Source organism: Diplodia seriata (genome assembly GCF_021436955.1).
Source record: "Diplodia seriata strain FDS-637 chromosome Unknown scaffold_5, whole genome shotgun sequence".
Classification (NCBI taxonomy): domain Eukaryota; kingdom Fungi; phylum Ascomycota; class Dothideomycetes; order Botryosphaeriales; family Botryosphaeriaceae; genus Diplodia; species Diplodia seriata.
In genome coordinates this window covers 1,941,347-1,964,916 of record NW_027117312.1, presented here as the reverse complement: position 1 = coordinate 1,964,916, position 23,570 = coordinate 1,941,347, and the positions used below count along the sequence as shown (strand labels likewise).

The 23,570-nt window shown below is 55.6% G+C and overlaps 7 protein-coding genes across 7 annotated transcripts; 4 read left to right on the top strand and 3 right to left on the bottom strand.

The window, feature by feature from the left end:
* Positions 1-3,175: 3,175 nt before the first annotated feature.
* On the top strand, positions 3,176-5,617 carry YPO7 (Fe-S oxidoreductase; the record flags this gene model as incomplete). Its single annotated transcript, XM_066777029.1, has 2 exons — positions 3,176-3,212; positions 3,264-5,617. 2 exons carry the CDS (start codon positions 3,176-3,178, stop codon positions 5,615-5,617), a joined length of 2,391 nt encoding a protein of 796 aa, XP_066632871.1.
* Positions 5,618-8,120: 2,503 nt separating this feature from the next.
* Positions 8,121-8,870, top strand: SLS55_005581 (uncharacterized protein; the record flags this gene model as incomplete). Its single annotated transcript, XM_066777028.1, has 2 exons — positions 8,121-8,129; positions 8,229-8,870. 2 exons carry the CDS (start codon positions 8,121-8,123, stop codon positions 8,868-8,870), a joined length of 651 nt encoding a protein of 216 aa, XP_066632870.1.
* A 3,969-nt stretch (positions 8,871-12,839) lies between these two features.
* SLS55_005580 (uncharacterized protein) lies at positions 12,840-14,046 on the top strand (the record flags this gene model as incomplete). The annotated part of the gene is made up of 4 exons (XM_066777027.1): positions 12,840-12,843; positions 12,958-13,556; positions 13,650-13,748; positions 13,816-14,046. 4 exons carry the CDS (start codon positions 12,840-12,842, stop codon positions 14,044-14,046), a joined length of 933 nt encoding a protein of 310 aa, XP_066632869.1.
* Positions 14,047-14,147: 101 nt separating this feature from the next.
* SLS55_005579 (uncharacterized protein) lies at positions 14,148-16,150 on the bottom strand (the record flags this gene model as incomplete). The annotated part of the gene is made up of 2 exons (XM_066777026.1): positions 14,148-15,908; positions 16,145-16,150. 2 exons carry the CDS (start codon positions 16,148-16,150, stop codon positions 14,148-14,150), a joined length of 1,767 nt encoding a protein of 588 aa, XP_066632868.1.
* Positions 16,151-16,453: 303 nt separating this feature from the next.
* Positions 16,454-18,054, top strand: SLS55_005578 (uncharacterized protein; the record flags this gene model as incomplete). Its single annotated transcript, XM_066777025.1, has 3 exons — positions 16,454-16,511; positions 16,573-17,452; positions 17,565-18,054. 3 exons carry the CDS (start codon positions 16,454-16,456, stop codon positions 18,052-18,054), a joined length of 1,428 nt encoding a protein of 475 aa, XP_066632867.1.
* A 2,667-nt stretch (positions 18,055-20,721) lies between these two features.
* On the bottom strand, positions 20,722-21,546 carry SLS55_005577 (uncharacterized protein; the record flags this gene model as incomplete). Its single annotated transcript, XM_066777024.1, has 1 exon — positions 20,722-21,546. The coding sequence occupies one exon, from the start codon at positions 21,544-21,546 to the stop codon at positions 20,722-20,724; it is 825 nt and encodes a 274-aa protein (XP_066632866.1).
* A 477-nt stretch (positions 21,547-22,023) lies between these two features.
* SLS55_005576 (uncharacterized protein) lies at positions 22,024-23,513 on the bottom strand (the record flags this gene model as incomplete). Its single annotated transcript, XM_066777023.1, has 2 exons — positions 22,024-22,728; positions 22,785-23,513. The coding sequence occupies 2 exons, from the start codon at positions 23,511-23,513 to the stop codon at positions 22,024-22,026; spliced, it is 1,434 nt and encodes a 477-aa protein (XP_066632865.1).
* Between the last annotated feature and the right edge of the window lie 57 nt (positions 23,514-23,570).

The window sequence follows — 23,570 nt, the reverse complement described above, 5'->3', positions numbered from 1 at the left end:
GAGATAGGTTCTCTGTTCCGAGCCTATCGCACGCGAAAACTCGGGGCTATTAGGTTAGCCACCTTGCGTGGATTGTATGCTCAGTCTTAGACTAGTTTGGACATGTATAACAGAATGGCAATCGTTTCACTGCACCACCTTTAAATTTCAGCTCTTGGTGTGGGAACATGGATTTGTTCGGGTTTGTTTTCACTGGTCTTGAAGCCCCCCTCACCACACCGAGACAAATGGCAACCTCCGTTGCTTAGTTCGATGTAGCTCATCAACCGAAGCTAATAAGACTCAGATGGGGCTATACTAAAGCTGTATCTTCTCCATCCTCATTTTCCAGCAGCCACAGACGTTGAATTTAACTGGGATTCTCAGTTTCTTGGCCTTGTCCTGCCCCTTTAAGACCTTTTCAACTCCCTTCCAGATAAGATCGTACGTAGCTTCGTTATTCGCATTGAGTTCGATCATCTTGTCCCCGTTATAGGGGTAAAATACCACCGATGGCAGCATATGACCCGAATACAGGATCGGATACTTTTTGGTGAATAGTGGGAACAAGCCTTGTAGCGATGGCGGCATGTGTACGTAGCGGATGCGATCCATATGCTCGGAATGAAGCTCCAGTATAACTCTGCGTGACTTTATGATCCGCCTTGGCTTTGGAGATATCTGTCCCAAGTTGGGTGTGGCATCATCCGAAACCTCTGGCGGGGTCGGGGGGCGTAAAGCGGCGGCGGCCACACATCGGTTTCCCGCGTCGAGTACCCGTAGGTCTAACGGGATATTTCTCTCTCCAAATTTACTGTATGCTCTTCCTGTGGTTTTTAATGTAGTTCCTGAATAGCGCATCGCTACCCCACCACTTCGTGAATTTGAGCAGGGCTGCGCTTGTTGGTCTTTTGTGTATGTTGATGATCATACTGTCGCGGTCTTGTTTCAACTGTTCGTCCCATGGAAGCGGCTTCTCCCCATCTTGCTCCCTCGCGGCTAAACGGAAGACTTGAACTCTCACGTCTTCCAGAATTGCTTTGTAAGCGTCGGGGGAGATGGCCATGCCTGCATCTTCGGCAGCTTGCAACACTGCTTGGTTGGAAGGGTGGCCAGGAGGCCCTTGGTCAACGGTGAATCGGCTTATCTTCGTTTTGGTGTCTGTGGATCTCGCTCAACAGTTTCGTAATATAAGCTGCCTTCTGCTGCTCCCATGGAGGAGGTATTGATGGGTTGCCCGGCTATTTAGCAGCGTGTTTTTGAACCACACACCTGATGTCTTGCTGACATAAGCGCCAGACGCCTTCTGGTTTGGTGAGGCCAGCATGTTTGGCAATGCTTAGTAACTTATTGCTGGTTGGGTTGCTTGTCCTCGGTTGTAATTTGAGGACTTTCATGGTGGGTTGTGGAGGATAGCTTGTGTTGCAGTCCTCGAGGAAGCTGTGGACCGGTCCAGGTGCTTAATCACAAGTGAGTAGGAGGATTGGGTCAGGGTCACTGATATCGCTACCGACTGCTCAAACATTTCGTCAGTGACCATGGTTGCCTTATCACGGCCCCATGAATATTCCTCACACTGTGAAACAAATCGAGCAACGTATACCAATACGCGCAGCCCTTAGCAGACGTCCAAACATAGCTTAATACATTAGTCCAATGCGTTGGTCCTCCCTTATAGTAGGTGTGTGGAAGGTCTTGTGCTGCTCGAACGCTGGTGGCATGGTTAGTATTGCCGCACAGCACCTAACTTGCCTTCAAGTAAATTCTACTGGGGCAAAAGATCCGTCGGATGTGCCAATGGATGAATCGGATCAACGTAAACGACCAACGGTAAGATGTATCCATTACAGTAGTCAAGGTCAAGCTACTTGGCAAAACCTCACTCCCTAGTTGCTTCCCCATTTCCGTGAAGCAATGGAGTACGCTCGCTGGCACCATTCACCTGCACGGACAGTGTTAGCACTATATTCTGGAAGAGTCCCATACTCGGATACTTACTTGACCGGGAGAGCCGAGGGATCGCGCCTTTTGCTCCTTCCTGTCTCTGACCCAAAAGTAAATGCCCATGCCAAGAAGGACGCCCTGCAAAATTCCAGTCACAATATACACGCCCCATGCGCTCCAGCCAGAAGCTCCAAGCCGCACTGCCAAGCTGGCAGCGAAGACAAAGCTGCCAGGTGTCTGAATAAGCATCATTGGAATGCTCAGACTGTAGACGTGCTGCAACTTCCATGTGGTATAGATCTGTGGCACGTATTGTATCGATGCAAGGCAGGTGGCCATGATGCCCAGGATATTGGCCCACAACTGGAGACTGTGCGGATAGCGGGCGAGAAGGACGACGGAAACGAGAAAGACGGCAAAAAAGTGGGCGATGGAGAGGCCAACGACCAAAAGCGCTTGCTGGAAAGTGTATCGGGAATGGTGCTCTTCACCTTCCCCTTGTTCGGGAGCCGTGCCTTCGCGCGGGAAGAAGACGAGAAAGAGAAGCATGCTGTAAATGGTTAGCGAACCACTAGATCCTTGTAGTGTGCTCCGGAAGACCAACATCAAGAAGAAACAGCTCCATTGCACACCCACTTGGGCAATGCCCAGAAGGGCAGCTCCACAGGCGAAGCCGTCGATCTCGTCGCAGCAGCCAATGTCCTCACGGCTCCGAGGTAGCACGAGAATGTTCGCGATGGCGCAGGTACCGGACGTTGTTCCTAGGAGAACAAACCATGGTGACAGCCCTTCGGACGAGCGTCGCAGTACGATTTTCGCATGCTGGGGGAGATAGGACACGAGGATGCCGACCAGGATGAAACTTGGAGAACTGTTAGCCAAAGACGGAAGCCGGACGAGCGGGAGCACCGCGTACATGGAGATGGAAAAGTTGCCGATGTCAGGCTTGGCGAGCTGCTCGCAACGCTCACTCAGGGCGTCCATGACTTGTGGTGGCGTTGGAGAAGAGTCACCCGCGGTTCTCGAAGGATGGCATCGTAGGGGGAGGTTGTTGGCCGTCCAGGTGACTGCTATGTCCGAGCTCAAGCTGCCCCGGCCGCAGGTACGCGCGTGGCGCCGCATGATTCGTGCAGCACGTCATCAATCCAAACCTGACTCAAGCGCCGCGGGGCGAACTGCGAAACTCCGCGAACCGCGGCCGTCGCATTTTGAATTTGACAGCACCAGTGCTCGTCCAACCTCCATACCCACCATGGCCTCAAACGACTCGTTTCAGGCCGTTTCGAGCGGTTGGCACCCCTCAACCAGTCGGCTGTTTGTTCTGCGCTAATTATTTCCAGATCTGCTCTCGCTATGGCACACTTCGCGCGTGCCGGTCCTGTTAACGGTCTGCGCGGTGATAGCATTCGCTCGCCTCTTCCAGCGCCTGCGCCAGCCCCGCCAGAAGCTTTCCGCCTCCCCCATCCCTGGCTCGCCGACCTCCAAGGTAGACGAGATCGCCGCTCCGTGGGCCAACACCCAGAACATCCCAACTGTCCCTGAGAAGGCTGCGGAGCTTTTGGATGACGGCCACGTTGAGGATATTACAATAGCGGAGCAGCCATTGGCGCGCCCAAAGGCGGGGCCAAAGAAGGTCACTGGAACCAAACTCCCGCGCCAGGCTGCCAAGCGTGTATGCAGTTTCGATGCAGCACGCGACCACGTCCAGCCGTTGGTGTTCTTCTCGTCGCTTGGCGGAACGACTGAAGCTGCGGCGAAGAAGGTGGTGGACGAGATAAACCAATGGATATACGCCCTGGGATCCGACGGCATCCCGCGCCCTCTCAGCCCACAGATCCTCGACCTCGCTGAGATCGACTACGATGACTATTTCATCTCTGCGCCCAAGGGCGAAAAGAACGTCAAATATTTCTATTTGGTCCTCCTGCCTACGTACAATATCGACTCCATGTTGGACAACTTTTTGGAACATCTGCAAGAAACACACCACGATTTCCGCATTGATACCGCACCTCTCACTGGAATTCTGGGTTACTCGGTGTTTGGCTTTGGTGATCGGGAAGGCTGGCCTACTGAGGAAGAGGGATTCTGCTCGCAGGGGAAGGATGTGGATAAGTGGCTGGCCAAACTTACTGCGAAAAAGAGGGCCTATCCCCTGGGAATCGGTGACGTCAAGAGCGATGCGCAGGATCGTCTCAAGGAGTGGCGTTTGGGTGTACAGGATATCCTCCTCGACGTCTGCGCCGGCAAAGGTCTTGGAGAGGGTGTGGCTGGAAGTGGAGATGCCGTTGAGAGTGACGAGGAAGATATTGATGACGATGAGGTTGATTCGGAGACCGCCCAGCCTACAAAGCCAAAGAAAACAAAAGCGAAATCCAGCCTCGACGATGTGGAGGACCTGGGCAAGATGGTCAAAAGCGAGATTGACCCTGACGAGCCCATGGAGGTTGATTTTACCACCTACAAGAAACCCGTCAAAGCTGCCGCTCCTGCGGCACCGAAGGAAATGGTCCCCAAGTCCTCACCTACTTACTCCTCCCTGACCAAGCAGGGATACACTATTGTAGGATCTCACTCTGGAGTCAAGATCTGTCGCTGGACAAAATCAGCACTCCGTGGCCGTGGATCCTGCTACAAATTCTCATTCTACGGTATCAGGTCACATCTCTGTATGGAGACAACTCCCTCATTGTCCTGCAGCAACAAATGCGTCTTCTGTTGGCGCCACGGTACCAACCCGGTCGGAACAACCTGGCGATGGGTCGTGGATCCACCGGAGAAGATTTTCGAGGGAGTCAAGGAAGGCCACTACAAGAAGATCAAGATGATGCGTGGTGTTCCTGGCGTTCGCGCTGAACGCTTTGCCGAAGCCATGCGCATCAGACATTGCGCCCTCAGTCTGGTCGGTGAACCCATCTTCTATCCTCACATCAACGAGTTCATGGCGATGCTCCACAAGGAGCACATCTCCTCTTTCCTTGTCTGCAATGCTCAACATCCAGCACAATTGGCCACTCTGAAGCAGGTCACACAGCTTTACGTCTCGATCGATGCCTCCAACAAGGAGTCTCTTCGCAAGGTCGATCGCCCCCTCAACCGCGACTTCTGGGAGCGCTTTTGCGCATGCCTGGACATTTTGCGCGAGAAACGGTTCCAGCACCGAACAGTGTTCCGCCTCACCCTCGTCAAGGGCTTCAACATGGCGGACGAGATAGCAGGGTACGCGGATTTAGTGGAGCGCGGTCTGCCTTGCTTCGTCGAGATCAAGGGCGTCACCTACTGCGGCACAGCGACATCAGCGGCCGCGGGGCTGACGATGCAAAATGTGCCGTTCTACGCGGAAGTGCAGGAGTTCGTCGAGGCCCTCAACCAGGAACTCAACAGCCGTGGCCTGCAGTACGGAATCGCCGCCGAACACGCCCACAGCTGTTGCGTTTTGTTGGCAAGCACGCGGTTCCGGAAGCAGGTCGATGGCGAGTGGAAGTGGTGCACGCTCATCGACTACGACCGCTTCTTCCAGCTGCTTGAGAGCGGGGAGGACTTCAAGCCCGAAGACTATATGGGCGAACCGACACCGGAATGGGCACTATGGGGCAATGGTGGATTTAACCCTGAAGACGAGAGGGTGTATCGGAAGGGCAAGAACAAGGATAAAGCCGTCGAGGAGGCGCCGAAACCGATCGTTGAGATCTAACACCGACGATTGTATGTATTGGAGTTTCGTTTGGAGGGTACTGTATCACAAAAGCATGAGCTGAGTCATTGGCAACGTTGGACATGATCGTTTTACCATGGTCGAGAATATCGATTCACATGTAAATGTAGTGAAAATGCTTCAACCGTGAACTGCGGATACGGGTCCTAATGTTGTCTGAGCATAGCGTCTAACGGGAGGGCAAGAATGACGGGTGGCCGAAATGGCCAGGTGGCGCGGACCCTCTTACAGTCCAATATGCGACGTTGGAAGTTGGTCGTCCGGACAGACGGAACGCTGCCCGTTGTGTGACCGTGCGGGTCATCCTTCCAATGAGAGGCAGGCTAGACGCAGGGCTGGCGGAGGTTGCACGACTTGGGACGGGGGCAGGCTGGTGGCGCAATATTGGCCAAGTCTGATTTGAGGAGCGCTGTTTCGACGGCGGCGTGAAAGGGGCCCTGGGACATGGTGATCGCTTGCTCCTCACCCAGCACTACGTGCGATCTTTGGGCAACAGATGTCCGAGGTTGAAGAAAGTTGCCTAATCAGGAACAGTGCAGATTGGCAGCGGAACAATCCCGGCTGCACTTTCCCCGCGCCCAGCGCGTGTCGGCGCGTCGCCCAAAGTCAAATCAACACCAGACCAGACGCAGTCGATCGACCGTCGATGCGCCAGCACCCCACCCGGCGATTCGATGTGTCGCTATGAGCTGCTCAACACCCTGATCGCCTTCCTCAACGACCGTTTCTTCAGCCCGCCGATCCACTTCGACTTCTAGTAAGCCGCATTCCGACCCACGCCAGTGCTACCCAACTTGTCTCTGCCTGACGCGCCCGCAACATTCCTGCTAACAGCACCTGTTTTGCGCAGTGAGCAGAGCAACGAGCTCCCACCCGCCCGACCATGCTCCACGAAATCCTCCTTTCTCTCTCGGGTCATCCATCCTCGCTCTTCGATGCCGAGAAACAGGACGCCGTCGCCCACATAACCCCGGCCTCGTTCCCTCTGCTGTCGCCGCCCGAGGCTGAGCTGCTCTCTTCCGTTGCGCGCCTAGCCCAGCTGCACCGCGCCATCCGAAACCACGCCCAGACAATCGCTTCATCGCACTCCTCAACAATATGCCGCGCAGTCGCTACCGCCATTATATCCTCACATCTCGCAAGGTTTCAGCAGAAGATCCTTGACGTTGAGGCGCGCATCCTGAAGCAAGATGCTAGCATCGTCGGCGCATACAACATCGTCCCTCTGGCGGGCGTTGTTGCAGAGTTCGACGAGTGGACGAGGCGCATGGAATGGTATTGGGACATGGCGTGCTTCATGCTGCCCAGGGAGGGTGTGGACAACAGCAAGAGCGGAGACTCCGAAGCCTGCACAGGTGCTGGGATGATTGACAGGCTCAGGCAGGAGGCACAGACGGGATACCCAGATGTGGAAGCGGCTGCTCTGGATTTGAGCAGAGTCGCAGAGACTGCATGGCTGCGACAGCTCTCGACTTGGGTGCTTTATGGGAGACTGCCGACGCACGGGACAAACGACTTCTTCATCATGCAAGTCGAAGGCGATGATGGCTTTGTCGATTATGTCTCGACCAGCAGGCTTCTGCCGAAATTCGTTTCCTCTCGCACTGCGTCTTCCATCCTGTTCATTGGCAGATCGCTTGACCAGATTCGCAATAGAGGGGCGACAGGAGTGTCAGCAATAGCTCCGAAGACTTCTGAGCTCGAGCTTCTACCTGTACACCTTCGCTATTTGTCCGGCTTGCAGGTACCTATTTCTACTGCTTCACTTTCGGACGCAATTTCCGCAATCCGACTGTCTTTGTCAAGGAACACTCTACAACAGCTCCTGCCACTGCCCAAAATATTGCAGATCTTATCATTACTACAGGAATTCTTCCTGCTCGGGCGCGGCGAGTTCGCCGTTGCGCTTATCGAGGAATCGGATGAACGCATACGCTCGCGATACCGGAGGCCTGGGCAAAGCAAACCTGGTCGAAGTGTTCAAACCATGCTGGTCAAGGAGGGAGAAATCACCGCCGTTCTCTCCCGCACATGGGCTAGACTTGCAGCTTTGATCAATGACGAGGAAATGAGCGATGAAAACTTGGACTTGGCACGCAACTTGGTGCACCTGTCTATGTCTAATCCCACTTCAACACGACCTTCGACCCCTGGCCGGGCTAGAGAGGGCGCCGATGCTCTCCCAAAACTGTCCAATGTCGTTTTCAACGATCTTCTCCTTTCGATACCCACTTCGTTAAAGCTTGACGTCTCACCTCCTCTTGACCTATTTCTGACATCTCCCGAAATCGATTGTTATTCTACCATACATGCCTATCTCCTCGCTGTACGACGCGCACATCTAAGACTCACAGATCTGTGGAGACAGAGCAGTATCAGAAAAGAACACCCCACTCCTATGGGTCCACCTCTAAGCAACTCGCCTTGGGGAGCAAGCGAGCTAAGGAAGAGAAGGTTGAGGTCAAACGCTCGCACCGTAAGCATGCGCAAGGTGTGGGCAACATGTGGCGCGGCTGTGTTTTTACTGTCAGAATTTGTTGGCTACTTCGAGGGTGAGGTAGTACAAGAATCCTGGAAGCACTTTCGTCAGTGGGTCGTAGCAGCGGACTCGGACAACGAACGACCAACTTCGCCATCGGATTCAGACAACGAAGACGCACACGAATTATCAAGGCAGCCAACTCAGCACAGCATGAAGCAAAGCCAGCAACTCAGTCGACCAGCAACCTCAACATCCATGCGTGAATCTCGCCGCACGCCGCATGACCCTGAGGTGCTTGCATCTGCACATCGTCTCTTCCTCCGCTCGCTGTCATACTCGCTTCTACTGACGGACATGCCGTACACGCACGCCCTTCGCTCTTTTTTGACGCATGTCGACGAACTAATCGCCTTCATCGACCGTCTGCGCACCATCCAACGAAACCTCGACCTAGAGCGCGACGAGGGCGTTGTGGATGCCCTTGCCAACTACGAGCAAGAAGAGAAGGACGTTCTCCTGGAGCTCGACCGCGCACGGAAGAGGGTCGACAGCGATCTGCGTAGCTTGGTGGCCAGACTGCGCGAGTTGGACAAGGAGCGTGTTGGCACCGGCTTGTTCGGCGATGGCGAATCGATCGGAGGGTTTGAGCCGTGGAAAGGTGGCGGCGTGGATCGTTTGTTGATGAAGCTGGATTTCGGCGCGAGCGCGAACGAGGAGGTGGATGATGATGAAGGGTTCAATTTAATCTAGAGAAAGTTGAAAGATGCATAGATGTGGTGGGTTGGGTAGAGAGGGTCGTTGGGCAGGGGGAATGGGAAGGACGTGGATAATCGGAGGTAACGAGACATGACTTTGCATTGGCACCAAGGGCATTCACAACAAGGGCATTAGCGTCATTGATCGATCTAGGTTCGATATTAATTCCTACAACTCATTTCATCACCAAAAAGAATCTCCAGCAACGCAGCGCTGATTTCCCGTTTGTTCTTTCCAAGGAACAACTCACTCACCCTTCATGTCATTCCACCCTCCATTTAAAGGTACCCCCAGACTCTCAACCCTCACTAAAAGAAAGCATCGTCGCTCCGACAACAGACCTCCACCACGGATCACAACGACGACAGCAACCACAAGGGAGCGTAATCATCTCATGAGACTTTTTTCCCCCTCGGATAATGCCCAACTATCACCCAGCATCGCCTCCTCCTGACTACTACGCCGACGACTACTACCACGACAACGACGACCGATACAGCGACGAGTACAGCAACTATTCCGACGACGACAACAACGACAACGACTCCGAGTTCACCATGGACCATCATCGCCCGCGACGTCATCACCGCGACCTCCCGCCCCCTTTCGACCGCCCCCAGCCCGGCGGGTGGTGGCGCGGCCCCCTTTGGCTTGGACACCCTCATCCCCCTCTCCCTCCTCCTTTCGATTTCCCTCGCGGCGGCTTCCCTCCCGGCGGCTTCGTTCCTGGTCCACCACCACCGGGCTTCTTCCTCCAACCACCGGGCGCGCGCATGGGCGGCGGCGGCTTCGAACACGTGTGGGTCGAGGATCCGAGGATGTTGATGGGTCACCGTGGCCCGCCGAGGTTCGAGGATTTCAATCCGCCGCCGCCGCCGCCGCTTGGGATGATGATGTTGGGGGGGTTTCATGGACCGCCGCCGGCGATGATCGAGGCGATGGCTATGCAGGCGGAGATGAGACGGCGGGGGTTGATGATGCGTGGGGGAGGACAACACGGCGGCGGAAGGATGAGAGGGGAGGGGATGGAGTTCGGGTTTATTCGGGGTGGTGGTGGTGATAGTGGTGATAGTGGTGGGAGTGAGAGTGGTGATGGCGGGGATGGGGAGAAGGAGGATGTGGGGAAGGGTGGTGGTCGTGGTGAGGACGGTAAGGGTAAGGGTGGTGGTGACAAGGGCGGTAAGGGCGAGAAGAAGAAAGTGAAGAGGAAGAGGAGGACGAGCGAGTCGACCAAGGAAGGCGTGACGGTGGCGAATTTTGAGGGCGGTGGCGCGTCGGACGACGAGGAGCCGGAGTACAAGGATGCGACTGCTTGGGAGGAGTGGGCGCACGGAGGGATGAGGAAGGGGGAAGGAGCTTCGAGAGGGTCAGGAAAGGGAAAGGAGCGCGCAGATTGGTATTGCTAGAGAAGCTGCGCGCCGTATCTATTCTATCTCTCCAGCTTCCAAACCGCGTGTACCAACCAGCTTTCACTCAAGTCGCACGCGATGCCGAAGGGTGGGTGGGGAAAAAAGGGCGAAAAACTGAAGCTTCTCCAGCTTGAACCATCGAATCACGTAGCCGTTATCAGCTGGACGATAGAAAAGGAAGTGGCAGGTTTGATGATATATCCCACCATTATTCACAGTCACTTTGCCCTGCCCGGCTGCATCGCGCCCTTGCGATCTTGACGTGCGATGCGACGACGACGGACGACGTTGGGTAACGCTGCCAGGTTGGTGGGCAACAGTTTGAATGAGGCCATGGCTGGGAAGGCGCGAGTGGGCAGGTGGTGGTTGACTTTCTTTATGTTGTTCTCAGCACCGGAAAGAGCGTTTTACCTACTGGAGAAGGAAGTACCTATGCACCGTCCATCTCAAAACATCGCCGCGACACACGCTCACTCTCATCTTCATGCAAGCACTGACTTAGCCACGGAATGTTATCACAACTCTTGAACCCAACCCATCGCTACAAGAATTATTCAAAGAGTACGCTCGTCTCACGAGACTCCACACCGGACACCAAACTCAAAACGAGTCGATTCACCACGGACGCTGCCAGGCGATCACCGTTGTGCCTTCTCGCAAAACAAGAAAGACCACCGATGTATCGGCCGAGAAAGAGGGTGCCTAGTCACACCAGGATTCCCCCGCGTCGTATCCGGCTCTCTACAGCACCCGTTATTTCATCATCAACACACTCCGGCCGAGCCCTCGTTGAAGCTTCTGCCCTTCCTTCGATCCCTGAGGATAAGTCCCTGATGGAAACTCTGGGAGACATTTTCAAGAGATTCGTTGGCTGTTCGAGGAAGATGTGTTTGTCTGCAGGCGGTTGTCTCAAAGTCTTCGATGTATGTCGATGCTGCAGACAACGGAGAGCGGGGTATCAGCGGCTGGCCGACGAAGAGGAGGGAGAACATCAAGACGACGCAAACCCGCCTGTGACAGCAAACCCGCCTGTAACAGCAAACCCGCCTAACATATCCCACTTGGATACCGACTCGGAAATGGAATCGGGGCCTGAATCGCCACACAGTTGGGCAACTGCAGAGGAAGACGATGAGAGAGTTCCTCTTCTAGGCGCTGAAATGAGTCCTTGAAAGGATTTTTCTGCAAAATAAAGGGTTCCAACGAAGTGGCTTCTCGGAACTTATCACCTTCGGATGAAAAATGTTCAAGTCGGCGAGGCTGGAGCTCGATATGCAGCCACACGTCAATCTGCAACGCTGGTCTGTCATAGACAGCTGGACAGGTTCTGCATCACTCCGTTTTCATCTGTTCGATTGGTAATGGGTGGTTTGGAAGTGTTGTCATCGTTCTGGTCAGATTGGGGTCATTGGAGGGGTGGTGGCGCTCATCGGGATTGGTAGGGTATTTCATCTGCATTCGTTGAATTTAATGTTCGTTCCGTCAGTGGCTGCTACCAGAATGGTGGAATGTTGGGGTTCATGTTGGTGAATGCCAGGCGGCGAGTAGGACGGCCAAGTGAGGCACGAACGGCAGTCACAACGTCCCGAACACGGACGTCATAACCAACACTGTGCTTCCGCTTTTCCGGTTTTAAGCATGCTAATATATCCACTTTCGGCTTTTTTTTTTCACTACATCTGTGAGAAGGAAATACGTACCCGTACAGAAATGCTGTCCAAAAAGTGGTAATCGATAACGAGCTCACGACCGCGCGCGAGTGTTGTAAAAAAGGACGGGCGATCATCAATGCGACTTGATCCAAAGCCATCAGGGATCAGATAGCCCCCTATCATCTGGACGAGCTTATTTCCGATACTCTTTGCAGGCTGTGGTACTTCCATGAGGTAAGTAGGAAGATAGGGGTTTCTACACGTAGTCCCGCTGGGGGTCGATCAGTCCTCCGCCTGTAATTCTTCGTAACAAATATGCATACAGCCGCTGATGGCGCGCGGTCACTATCTTACACGCTAAGAGTGAGCTATCACGCCCTCTTCTTGACAACTGATCGTGACAAGCGCATCAGGCTACTAGTTTCGGCGTTTTTCCACAACGGGAAAGGCAATGCGCCCCCATTCCTTGGATAACAAAGATAAATGTAGCAGCATTTCCTATTTTAACGGCACCTCTTGGATAGCTGCGATATCTTGTGTTGAATTTACTTTCTCATTTATTCCATCACTTCAGTGTCAGCAGCTCGGGTGCCACTACTTGCCATCATTATGGATCCTCTTTGGACTATCTCGCTTGCTATCCTGCTATGCTTATCTGTGGTACTGAAGAAAATTTTGAGCAAAATACCGGTAAGTGCCAACTCCGCTCTCAATCCAAATCTCCGACAGACGAGCAGCATCTGACTTCCCAGTCTTCCTCGCTATCCCAACGTCCATCTCCGCAACAGCCCAACGAAAAGCTGACGCCAACACCGGAAGATATTGTGCCCCTGCCTGACTTCGACTGGGCAACCAAAGAACCCGTCCAATACCGGCGCTTCAAGCCGAAGTATCATCTCACAATGGGTAAGCCACCCATCCATCCACTTCACCACCACAGTTCTCCTTCCCATCAAACCCCCTCCCCACTTTCCTCCTCCAAAAAGTACTGACCAAAGGACCCTTCCCGAATCCCCACAGCCGTCGAAAAATCCTCCCTCTCCGAGCTCATCGAAATGGACCGCAACTACCTCTCCCGCATCGCCTGGCGCCGGCGCATCATCCGCGACCACCCGGCCACCGTCGTCGGCGCCGACCGAAGCGGCGCCTGCGACCCCGCCATCGAAGAGTTCTACGTCTGGCTGCTGGGCACGTACCTCCCGACGCGGTTCCCGCGCATGTTCGAGCTCGTCGTCGGCGTCGTCGCCGCCCATTCCCCTCCTTCTCCCGATGAGAAAAGCGGTGGTGCCACGACGACGACGACGACACTGCGCAGCCTCGTCACCGACGAAACCTTCGCCGTCGTCCCGGCGCCGGCGGACCCGGTCGAGGCGCTCAAGGCGATTGGCGGGCTGGTCGACGACGACGTGCAGCTGCTGCTGCCGGAATCGGATGGTGACGGCTACGCGATGCGGGGCTTCGTGACGTGCTGCCCGAGCGGGTTCGACATGAGCGAGAAGCTGGGGCTGAAGCTGCGCGACATCCACGCCGGGGTGCCCGGGTACGGGCGGAAGCTGGAGAGGAGCATGGATCGGTTCTTCGATCGGCTGGAGGTGGGGACGGTGGTGAGGAGGGTGAATGTGAGTTCTCTCTTTCTTTCTATCTCTGCAGTGTTCCCTTTTTTTTTACCTCTCGTTTCGGATTGGAGGCTGACTTGTGTGTGTCTCTGGTAGTGGGCGATGAATTTGACCGACAACCCCTTTACGCCGTCGGGTACGAAGCTGCGCGAGGGCGACGCGAAGCCGGAGGGAGTGGAGGTCGATATCAGCCAGGTAAGTGTTCCGGGTACTTGATCGAAGGCGTGCGCTGTTGTTGTTGACACGTCTTCCCTTCCCGCAGGTCCACCTCCGCAGCGAACGGCAGATGGTCCACAGACTGCCGAAGACCGGGGCCATCGTGTTTTCCTTCAAGACGTATCTATACCCGATCGCGGACATCAAGGCGGAGGGACTGGGGGAGGAGCTGGCCACGGCCATCGACGGGTTGAAGTTGGGCAGCGTGCCGGAGTTTCACTGGTACAAGAGAGCACCCGTGTGGGGCGAGGTCGTGAAGGAATATCTTCGCAGTTGAATGGGAACCCGGAACGACATTACCGCTTTACAATAGGATATTGTTTTCTTCAAAAAAAAAATCGACGCAAAAAAACAACAATCCAAGCCAGCTTCCCCCGCTCAACCATCGTCGGCATCCATCTCCTCCCATATTCTCTTCACGAAGTCGACCATCGTGTTCATTCGATATGGGGGGATATGCGCGTCCAGCGCGCTTAACCGGCTTGTGACGAATCTCCTTGCTCGTAGCACTTCCATGTCTACACTGGGTAGCGCGAGTGCATCGCTGTCGTGAAAGGAAAGCCTTAGCTCGCTCGCTAAGGTGGTTAAAAGGAAGGGCTGCGCAAGCCGCACACCGGAGTCCAGTGGAATGCGTTCCAAAATGCCAAGCGCACGCTTGGTCATATCGCGTATTGTGCCGTTGGCGTCGGATCCGGACGCACCGGTTGCGGGGATGCCGAATGTTGGCAGTGGGGAGGAGGATGCGGAGGATGGGCTGGACATCTTGACGCTGTAATCCGAGCGGCAAAGGAGATGTGGGAAGCCGCGGTATAGTCGGACCAGCCCGCATAACCGGTACACTTCCCCCACCTGGATCAGATGCGACGTGGGCGTACGCTCGTCACGGGGATGAAGAATCAAGTCTTCGTCTGGGAGCCGCAACCGCAGGAGCTCGCGTTCCAGCCGCGCTGCTTCTTGCAAGTGCTCTTGCAGCTTGATTACATTAGACTCCAGCGCGAAACGATTTCCTGAGGACTTGAGCAGGTTGGACACGCGGCCAAGGAGCCGGATGGGAGCTTCGGAAACGCCAGTCCATGGGTGAGGAGTACTCCAGGTAACCATAGATTGTGCATTCTGTAAGGGGGCTGGCAGAGTGTCAAGAATCTCGTCCTCGAAACCAAAAGAGTTTGACAGCCGCCAGTAAGTCAGGGCATTGCGGAAAAAGTAGTGGTCCTCCGCGGAAATTTCCATGCACACAGAAAGAGCTTGCAAGAGCTCTAGGGACTGTGTCCAATACTTCTCGCCGTGATCGTTCGGATCATGCCACTCGGCCGAGCAGCCGAGCATGAGCAGGGTGAGGACGGTCGTAGAATCTGGCTCTCCGCGCTCGACAATTTCCTGGACTCTTGCATCCGCTTCCTGCCGTAGCTGGTCTGCCAGGGATCTGTGCTTGTGGGAAGTCTGGGCCAGACATGCGGCAGCCATGCTCTGAGCGGTAGATGCCAAAGCCGGGCTGGTCTCCAAGAGGCTTGCAACGCTGTTCCGGAAAGGGTTCAATGGTCCATCAAAACAGGAGAGGGTGCCAGCGACTTCCTCAAGATAGAAGTCCACCAAAGCCTTCCGGGTATTATCTGAGATGGGGACCTCAGTGCCTGATGATGCCATCTCCGATGGGGCATTCTCTTCCGTGCAATTCTTGGAGGGTTCCGGGGTGAAGCAGGTCTCGGCCGAAACGGGGGAAAGTGGCAGCTCCACAGTTTCATTGGCGGTTGGTAACGGATCTAAGAACTCAAAAGGTGTGAAGTCATTGTATGCGTGGTCCCACAGTGGTCCAAGTTCACCATCGCGCGGGTATAAATTGAGGAAGGGGAAGTCCTCCATGGTTGATGTGTTGATACTGCCGTCGGGATGCAGGACGGAGTCTTCAAGGGATAGCTCCTTTTTCCAGATCTCCTCCTCACTGGAATCGGATTGAACGGGTGAGGAGAGGGTGCGCATAAACTTGTAGCGAGCATCGCTGCGATGGGTGTTGACCTGGTTGATGGCCGGGTTTTGCGGAGTGCGCACGGTTCTCCATTTGATTTTCTGAGCGTAGCCGGGGCACACCAGGTTGCTGTTCACACAGCGGGAACAGGCTGGTTTCTTCTCGTCACACTTGCGCTGCAGCCGGGTCAGCGATGTTGTACGTGCAATGGACTCGATCGCTGGTCGAACCTTCTTTTCCTTGCAAGTCAGGCAACCGTTTCTGGACTTCTTGACGCCGCGCATTATTAGTAGGGGAAGTAGTTAAAGAGGAGGGTTGAGAAGCAGAAGAAGATCCAAGCTGGTGGTTATCAGTGACGTTGGCCGGAGGCATTTTATATCGAGGCGGTTTTGAGGGCGTCGCCACAGCCGACGCGCATCATGGGCGAGGGCGGCGGCCAATGGGAACGAAAGAAATGCGTAATGCTTCTCATTTCGATGCCCCGCTGCGGCATAGCTCAAGTGACCACGAGCAAACGTGGAGAAGGCGCAGAACAGGCTGGGTGGTTGCTTCTCATTTTGTTGGCCGCATGCGGTTTAGCCCGGCGCCACCGGGATGGACCCCGTTGCCGCTTTGACCCACCGCCTGCTCCATCTCCGACTCATCGGCGCTTCAGTCTTCAACCTCAGCACCCAGCCTACCTGGAACAGGCGCGCGAGACCATGGTTAGACTGCGCACATGATGCCGGAACCGGAGAGGCGGAAGCGGAAGAAGCAGCCGACTCGCCCCAAGATACGAGGTGACCTCTTCCCCGCCTTACATCATCCCAACACTGCCTGACCGTGACCCCAACCCCCCAGGATGCTACAATTGCTCCCAGCGCCGTGTGAGCTGCGACAGATCCACCCCGCAATGCCAGAAGTGCCTCCGCATCGGCCTGCAATGCCCCGGCCTCGGCCCGCGCATCAGGTTCGTGCACGGCATCGCCTCCCGCGGGAGGTTCAAGGACATGTCCGCCCCTCTAGCCGCCGAAGAACCCAGCATTCAAGATGATCCTCCCGTGGATCTTCAGTCCGAGGGCAAGGAGCTATCCCGCCCTAGCCAAACACAGCAGTGCAACCGCCCTTCGCCAGAACCTGATCAGGCCCTGGCCCTTGCACCTTGGGTACCTCAGTTCACCATATGCTATCCTCTCGACCACATGAGTAGCAGCGAAAGGTCTCTCCTTCACTATTGTAAGCCCTGTGTACCGCCTGTTCCACCAGTCGCCCTCCTGACATGCAGAGAAGATGCCGAAAAAGTGGCTCCCGTCATGGTCACCATCAACAAGCCCTTCAACGGCTATCGTGACGTGATCCTACCCATGACCGAAACCAGCCCGATGATGCTCAACGCCGCCCTCGCCGCAGCCTCGCACCACCTGGGGGTGGTGCACCAGCCGAGCTACAGCCAATCCGCCGCTCGCTACTACACGGCAGCCATCCGTGGGCTGCGGCACCAGCAGCAGCTGTCGTTGACTGGAGGCCCGGAAGAAGCAGCACTACCCCCGAGCCGCGAGACGGCCATCGAGACTATCGCCACCACCCTCCTGCTCCTTGTCTGCGATATGGTCGCCGCCGGAAGCGACTTCCAGTTCCTGTTCAGGATGCTTACCCGGCTGGTTGAGATGGCAGGTGGCAGCGAGGCGCTGTGCGCCGACGGTGACGCGAACAACGTATTCCTCGTGCAGCAGGTGAAAAAGTAAGCACACTACCCCAAACCGTCCTCCATCAACTGCTCTCTCGTTCAAGACCGAATACACCGTAAAGAGCCAGGGGGGAGAGTGGCTAACAACAACGAAACCAACAACCAGACTATCCTTCTACGGCCAGCCCTTCCTCCGCGAAGCCACATCGACCTCGCTCGTCGTCACCGGCTTCGCCGGCGCCGTGGAGGCCTTCGCCGCCCAGAGCCGGATCAACCCGGAGCATGAAACCATCTTCGCCCGGCTGATCGCGCTCATCGAGCAGGCCCGCGACATATACATCCACCGCGCCATCGGCGACCTCCCCCCGCAAGCGATGCACTCCCTCGTCGAGCGCTTCCTCGCCACCGCCGGCGACATCCCCGTCGCCTCGCCCGGCGGACACAGCCTCGTGTGGGCCTACTTCATCGTCGCCGCCGAGAGCTCCGACCCGCGCCACCGGCACTTCTTCGTGGAGAAGCTGCGGGAGCTGTTCAGGGAGACGGGCTTTGCGAATGCTCTGGGCGCCGTGCAAGAGCTGCAGAGGATCTGGTCGATTGCGGGCGAGGAGCGGTGGACGTACATGTTGCCGACGCTGGCGCGGACTTTAGTGATGTAGCCTTATTACACTTTCACGTTGATATCGAGCGAAGTACGTTCTATTGTAGCCACAGTCTATAAGGTGAAACCATTTCCATTCTTGAAGAGCTTTTGTGCCGCAAGAAAATCAGTGGAAAGAAGCCAGTGTAAGGAAGCCATTGTAAGGAAGCCAGTGTGAGGAAGCCAATGTGAGGAGGCAGTACTGCTGTTATGTCTGAAACCTCCGATAAGCTTTACCCTTGCTCGTTTTCCCGAGCGCCCCGAGAGGTAAGGCATGACCACAGCACGTTCTGCGGATCTGCTCTCCGAATCTGTTGAGATGACTCAAGAGTCCGAGATCCTCAGCAACTTCTCCATTTGCTCTTCCAACTCCTTCACGTGGCGGAATGCCAACCTTTTGCCGTTAGTGTCCAACTGGACAACCGGGTAGGTCATCGACTTCTCCACCTCTCGAATAGCAGCCTCGGTAGCGTCGGTGTGTGGGCTCTCCTTGTCGAGCTGGTTGACAGACTTTACGCCCTTGAAATCGCCCTCGATCCCAGAAAGTTCCTCGTTGTAGATGTCGAAGTATGGGTAGCCCGCTTTCGCGTATGTCTTGGCTGTGATGGGCGTCGCTGGGGGATCAACGCCAGTGATCCGCTTGAACGCTGTAGAGTTGACAACCTGAATATCAACTGTCGTCGTGCGAGATCCGTCCCACATTCCCGGACTTGTCTTGTCGCATACGATAGACTGCTTGATGCGGCCTCCGGCTGCAATCCCCATCTTTTCGTTCTCTGCAAGTTCTTCGAGCAGAGTACGTCCGCCGCCGCCACGCAGCCTGAGTCTCAAATGCACAACAGCATCCTATTGTGGATTGTAAGTCATCTGTATCGGTTCAGTGAAGAAATTGGGTAATATCTTACCTGAGGAATCCCATAGTCATCCAAAGTCCGATCATCTGTCAGTTGCTTTCCGTTGAATATTAAGCGCTGTTGATCCACAGGAATGCCTTCCTTGTCTTCAATCCAGCACATGAGTTCGTAAATAGTGCTGTCGACTGACCCAGAGAACATGATTCGCTTGCCAGTGAGCGTCTTGATAAAGAACTTGATGGGTGCGCTCGGAGGAAGATGTTGTGGGGTCACTTGGATTTGAATGCCTCCCTTTGCTTCGGTTCCAGTGATTTGTGCTTCCACCGAGTACCCACTACCAAGAGGCATGGCGACGAACTGCCTCACGGTGCCCTTGCCGTCGGCAATCCCGTCGAGCCAGTCTTGATGTGGGGAGACAACGTAGTCTTGGATGCACTCTCCCCTCTTGTACTTTTCCAGGCGGCGAAGCTTGCAATCTTTGTCTTCATGCTGGGGATCTCCGGAAACAGCATTGATGCCTCCGACAAAGATCTTGACTGCGAAGGCTCCGGTCGAGTCGAACTTGATCCACATTGCCTCACGTTCTTCTGAGTGTCAGCCAATGGCCTTTCATACACAATCCTCGACAGCTTATATCACTTACGATGCATCGGCAGGAAGAAACCCTTCTTAGAGGGGAAAGCATCAGGATAGTTGTCGACACGGAACAACGGGAATGAACCGAAGCCGGGCGGGAGATTGGAAACCTCGTCGTTGTCAGAGACCCTCAAAGTCCGCATGAATTGAATCTTTAAAGCGCTTTGGCCTTGGAAGCAGAGAGTGTTCGGCTTTGACGTGAGACACTCCTCGATGAGCAAGACGTCCAACGGTCTGTGGGTAGGCGGTTGGAGCGCCGGTTGAGCATCCTCATCGGAGGTCGGGCGCCTGGTTTCCGCCGTCATGGTGGGGCTGGATGTTGCGAATCAAGGATCTCGTAACGTGGCCCGTCGGGCAAAGAGTCTGAGGAAGAGAAGTTGAGGTGGTGAGTTGCGCTGGAAGGGTGGACTTTTAGATTCGCATGTGCGCCAAGAGGTTGGGCCGGGGCAAGCAAGTGCGATTGAAGCAGGTGCGATCGAAGGCAAGCGCGCACGTGAAGCGTGGAAACCACACGAACAAGGCTTTAAGTCTATGCGCGAAGACAAACCGGCCCGGATAAGTATGCTGGCGGTAAATGAAACACCACTGATGACTGGTAATTGCGTTGTTCCCAAATATCAGCAAACAACCAACTCCTTCCGAAATAGTGAGTGCCATGTCTAGGCTTCGTGACAAGAATAGTTCTGTCATGTTTTTGACCTCTTCAATAGCCGACGACACATAGCGAATGGCGAAGAATGAGAGACTTGTCTCAAGCAAATTCCAAACGGCCTTCATATCGATCACAACGATCAAACCTCTTCAGTAGTTTCACAACTCTTTTTGTTTGTAAACTTGCTGCAACCACAATCGAGATGTAAATAGTGAGTTCTCTATCTTGTTCCTGTCGAGCCTTTTGTCCTCGAGGTCTAAAAATACCTATTAGACCTATTCAGAGCGCACAGCTCTCTGGCAGTTGGCAGGAAAACGCCGATAAATCCTTGAAGCAAAGACAAGAAAGTTCCACCATTACAAGCTTCAGCAAACAAGCTCATGTGTGTTCAATCAATCATTCTTCTATGTATATGAAACAGAGTTTACTTCATGAAGAGCGGCGGCGCAAACCCAACCAGCCGTCGCTCCAGAAATACAATTCCTCGATGATGGGCAGCAACCACCGAAGCCGGCAGGCCACCCCCAAGCCCGCTCACACTGGATCAATCCACAAACAGCCCCCCGTTCGCAAACAGATGCTCGCCATTGACCCACCTCGCGCGCTCCTCGCACAGGAAGGCCACGGCGTACGCGATCTCGCTCGGGTCGGCCATGCGCTTGCCCGCGGGCGTCGAGTCGATGGTCGGCTGCAGCACCTTCATGGCCTCCTCGCCCGCGGCCAAGAAACCTTCCGTTGCGGTCGGCCCGGGGCTGACGGCGTTGACGGTCAGGCCAGGGTACTTGGGGGGCAGCTCCTTGGCCCAGCAGCGGGTGAAGGCGTCGACCATGCCCTTGGTGCCGGCGTAGATGGTCTGGAGCGGGGGCGCGGCGCGGGCCGAGACGGAGACGACGTTGACGATGCGGGGGCTGTTGGCGGTTGCGGTTGCGGCTGCGGTTGACGATGACGATGGCGATGATGAGGTGGTGCAGATGTGCTTCAGCGCCGCTTGCGTCAGGAGGAAGGTGCCGCGCGCGTTCAGGTTGACGAGCGAGTCCCAGTGCGCCATCGTCTGCTCCTCGAACGGCAGGTTGATGGCCAGCGCGGCGTTGTTGATGAGCACGTCGAGCCGCCCGAACTTGGCGACGGCGGCTTCGACCAGCGCGGCCGGCCCCGTCGTCGTCGAGATGTCGGCTTCCACGGCGAGGGCGCGGTCGGGCTGGGCCAGGCTGACGATGGCGGCCTGCGCTTCGGCGGCGAGCGAGGGGAAGGGGTAGTTGATGACGACGGTTGCGCCGCGCGAGGAGAGCTCGCGCGCGATGGCGGCACCGATGCCTGAGCTCGAGCCCGAGATGATGGCGACTTTGCCTTGAAGGGTTTGTTCGACCATTGTGGAGGGTGGATCAGGGGCGGACGAATATGGCAAGTCTTTTTCGATGTTCCCGCTCTTTCTTCCTGCTCTTTCCCTTTTCTCTTGTGCAGCTTCCCGTTTGACTCGGTTGTGTTCAGGGTCTCCTATCAGTCTAATTGGTGCCGCCCTTCGGTTGATGAATGGTGGTTGTCAACCCAAAGCACCGGTCACTTACGACATATGCATGGATGTGCAGAAGGCGACGCGTATGTCGTCCGGATAGTGGGCCGCGGCCCGCACCACCGCCCCCTCTCCGAACCTGAGGGGAATCAGGCCGCGGGCGCACCCGCACCGGCTGTGTTCCGACCCCGCATTTGCACCCGCTGTGCGCGTAGCCGAATTGCGTGCCGAAGCGATCCTTGCAATAAGTTATTCACTCTTTCTGTGTACCATATTGGGAGGCCTGATCGACTGACAGATTGCAAACGAAGTAATTTGCTACGGAGAGACACACGTCTAGAGCTTGGGAGACCACTCGTGCACATTTTCCAGCCCATCCTGCCTCGACTGATCTCCTTGGTCAAGGTACCCGCATATCCGGCCTTCCGGATCCCACTTCCTCCGAAGCTGCATGAGTTTGGCGCCCTGCTCCTTGCCCCAGAACCTCGTCCTGCGCGTCTGGAAGTCCGAGTCGCCCAGATACGCCCCTTCAGAGTGCTTCTCGACCCCTGACATGACATGCTTGACCCAAGCGCTGGCCTTGTCGTCGTAACTGGCGTCCTCGTAGATGGAGTAGGTTGCGAAATAGTGGTCCGTCTGCATGCTCAGCGCCATGTCCTTCAGCGGCCGCCGCGTGCCCGGTGCCATCGAGTACCATAGCGAGAACGTCTTCCTCGTCGGCAGCGTGGTGAAGGCCTCCTCCAGAACCGAAGCCACGTCGGCGTCATTGGCGATGTAGGCGTTGTCCACCCGGTACCGGTGGCCTTCGGGGTTTGCTGCACCTTGATCTTTGTACTGATCTACCAGGCTGGTCTCGCGGTTGAACCATTCATTGACCGTGCCCGATGGGTGGCTGTCTTGAGCCGGCTGCAGCGCTTTTTGCGCCTCTTCCGGGTCGTTCTTGAAAGTGAGTAGCAGGGCCGTGTGGACGATTTCCTCAGACCCGGGAGGATAGCTTGCGACGAGGACGATCTCAGTATCGGGGTCAAAAGTAGCAGCAATCTGCAATGCAGTAAGCAGCTGTATGGAGAAGCGAAGCGTTGAGGCTTGCAACTTACGCTGAGGATCCAGTTCATCGCCTTCTTGAAGTCGGCATTTGCGTAAGAGTACGCTGATGATCGCATGCAGCTGTACGAAGGCCGCGTCTGGAGGTAGAACCTGGTCACGACGGCGGGAAAGCCTGGTCCTGCACCACGAGCCGCCCAAAGCAGCTCGCTGTTCTCCTGCTCAGTGCAGTGCAGCTTCTCGCCGTCGGCTGTGACAACATCAACTCCGACCACCTGCTCGCAGGCCCAGCCCCAGTTCTGGCCTGAGTAAGTAAATGCACTCTCCATGCTGATACGACGACTTACCTTGCAGTTCCACCCCATTCCTCCCTGGAGCAGAAACCCGCCGAGGCCGACGTCAGGGCAATGGCCGCCAGCAAAAAGGCGGCCTTTGGATGTGAGGAGGCCATTGAGCATGCGCCCAGTTGTGCTCGGAGAGACGCTGACAATCCCTGTCTTCTCATCCAGGTCGATATGCTTGTACTGGCCGAGGTCAAGAAGAATTGCATCATCCCTGACGCTCCACGCAGCCCACGAGTGGCCACCCGACCGAACTGAGAGCCTGCATTGCTTTTCCTTGGCGAGACGAACCGCCTCGACGATATCCGACTCCTCAGTGGCTTCAACCACAGCGATCGGATATCTGTCAGGCCTGCGATGGTTGAAAACTCGCCCAATGCGGGCCTTCTCGTAGGTCTGGGTGTCGCTGCCGTCTTTCCACGTGACTTGGAGAGCCGCCATGTCTATCGATCGGTCCGGGGATGGTCGAATCAAGCAAGCAATACAAGTGGAGGTCTT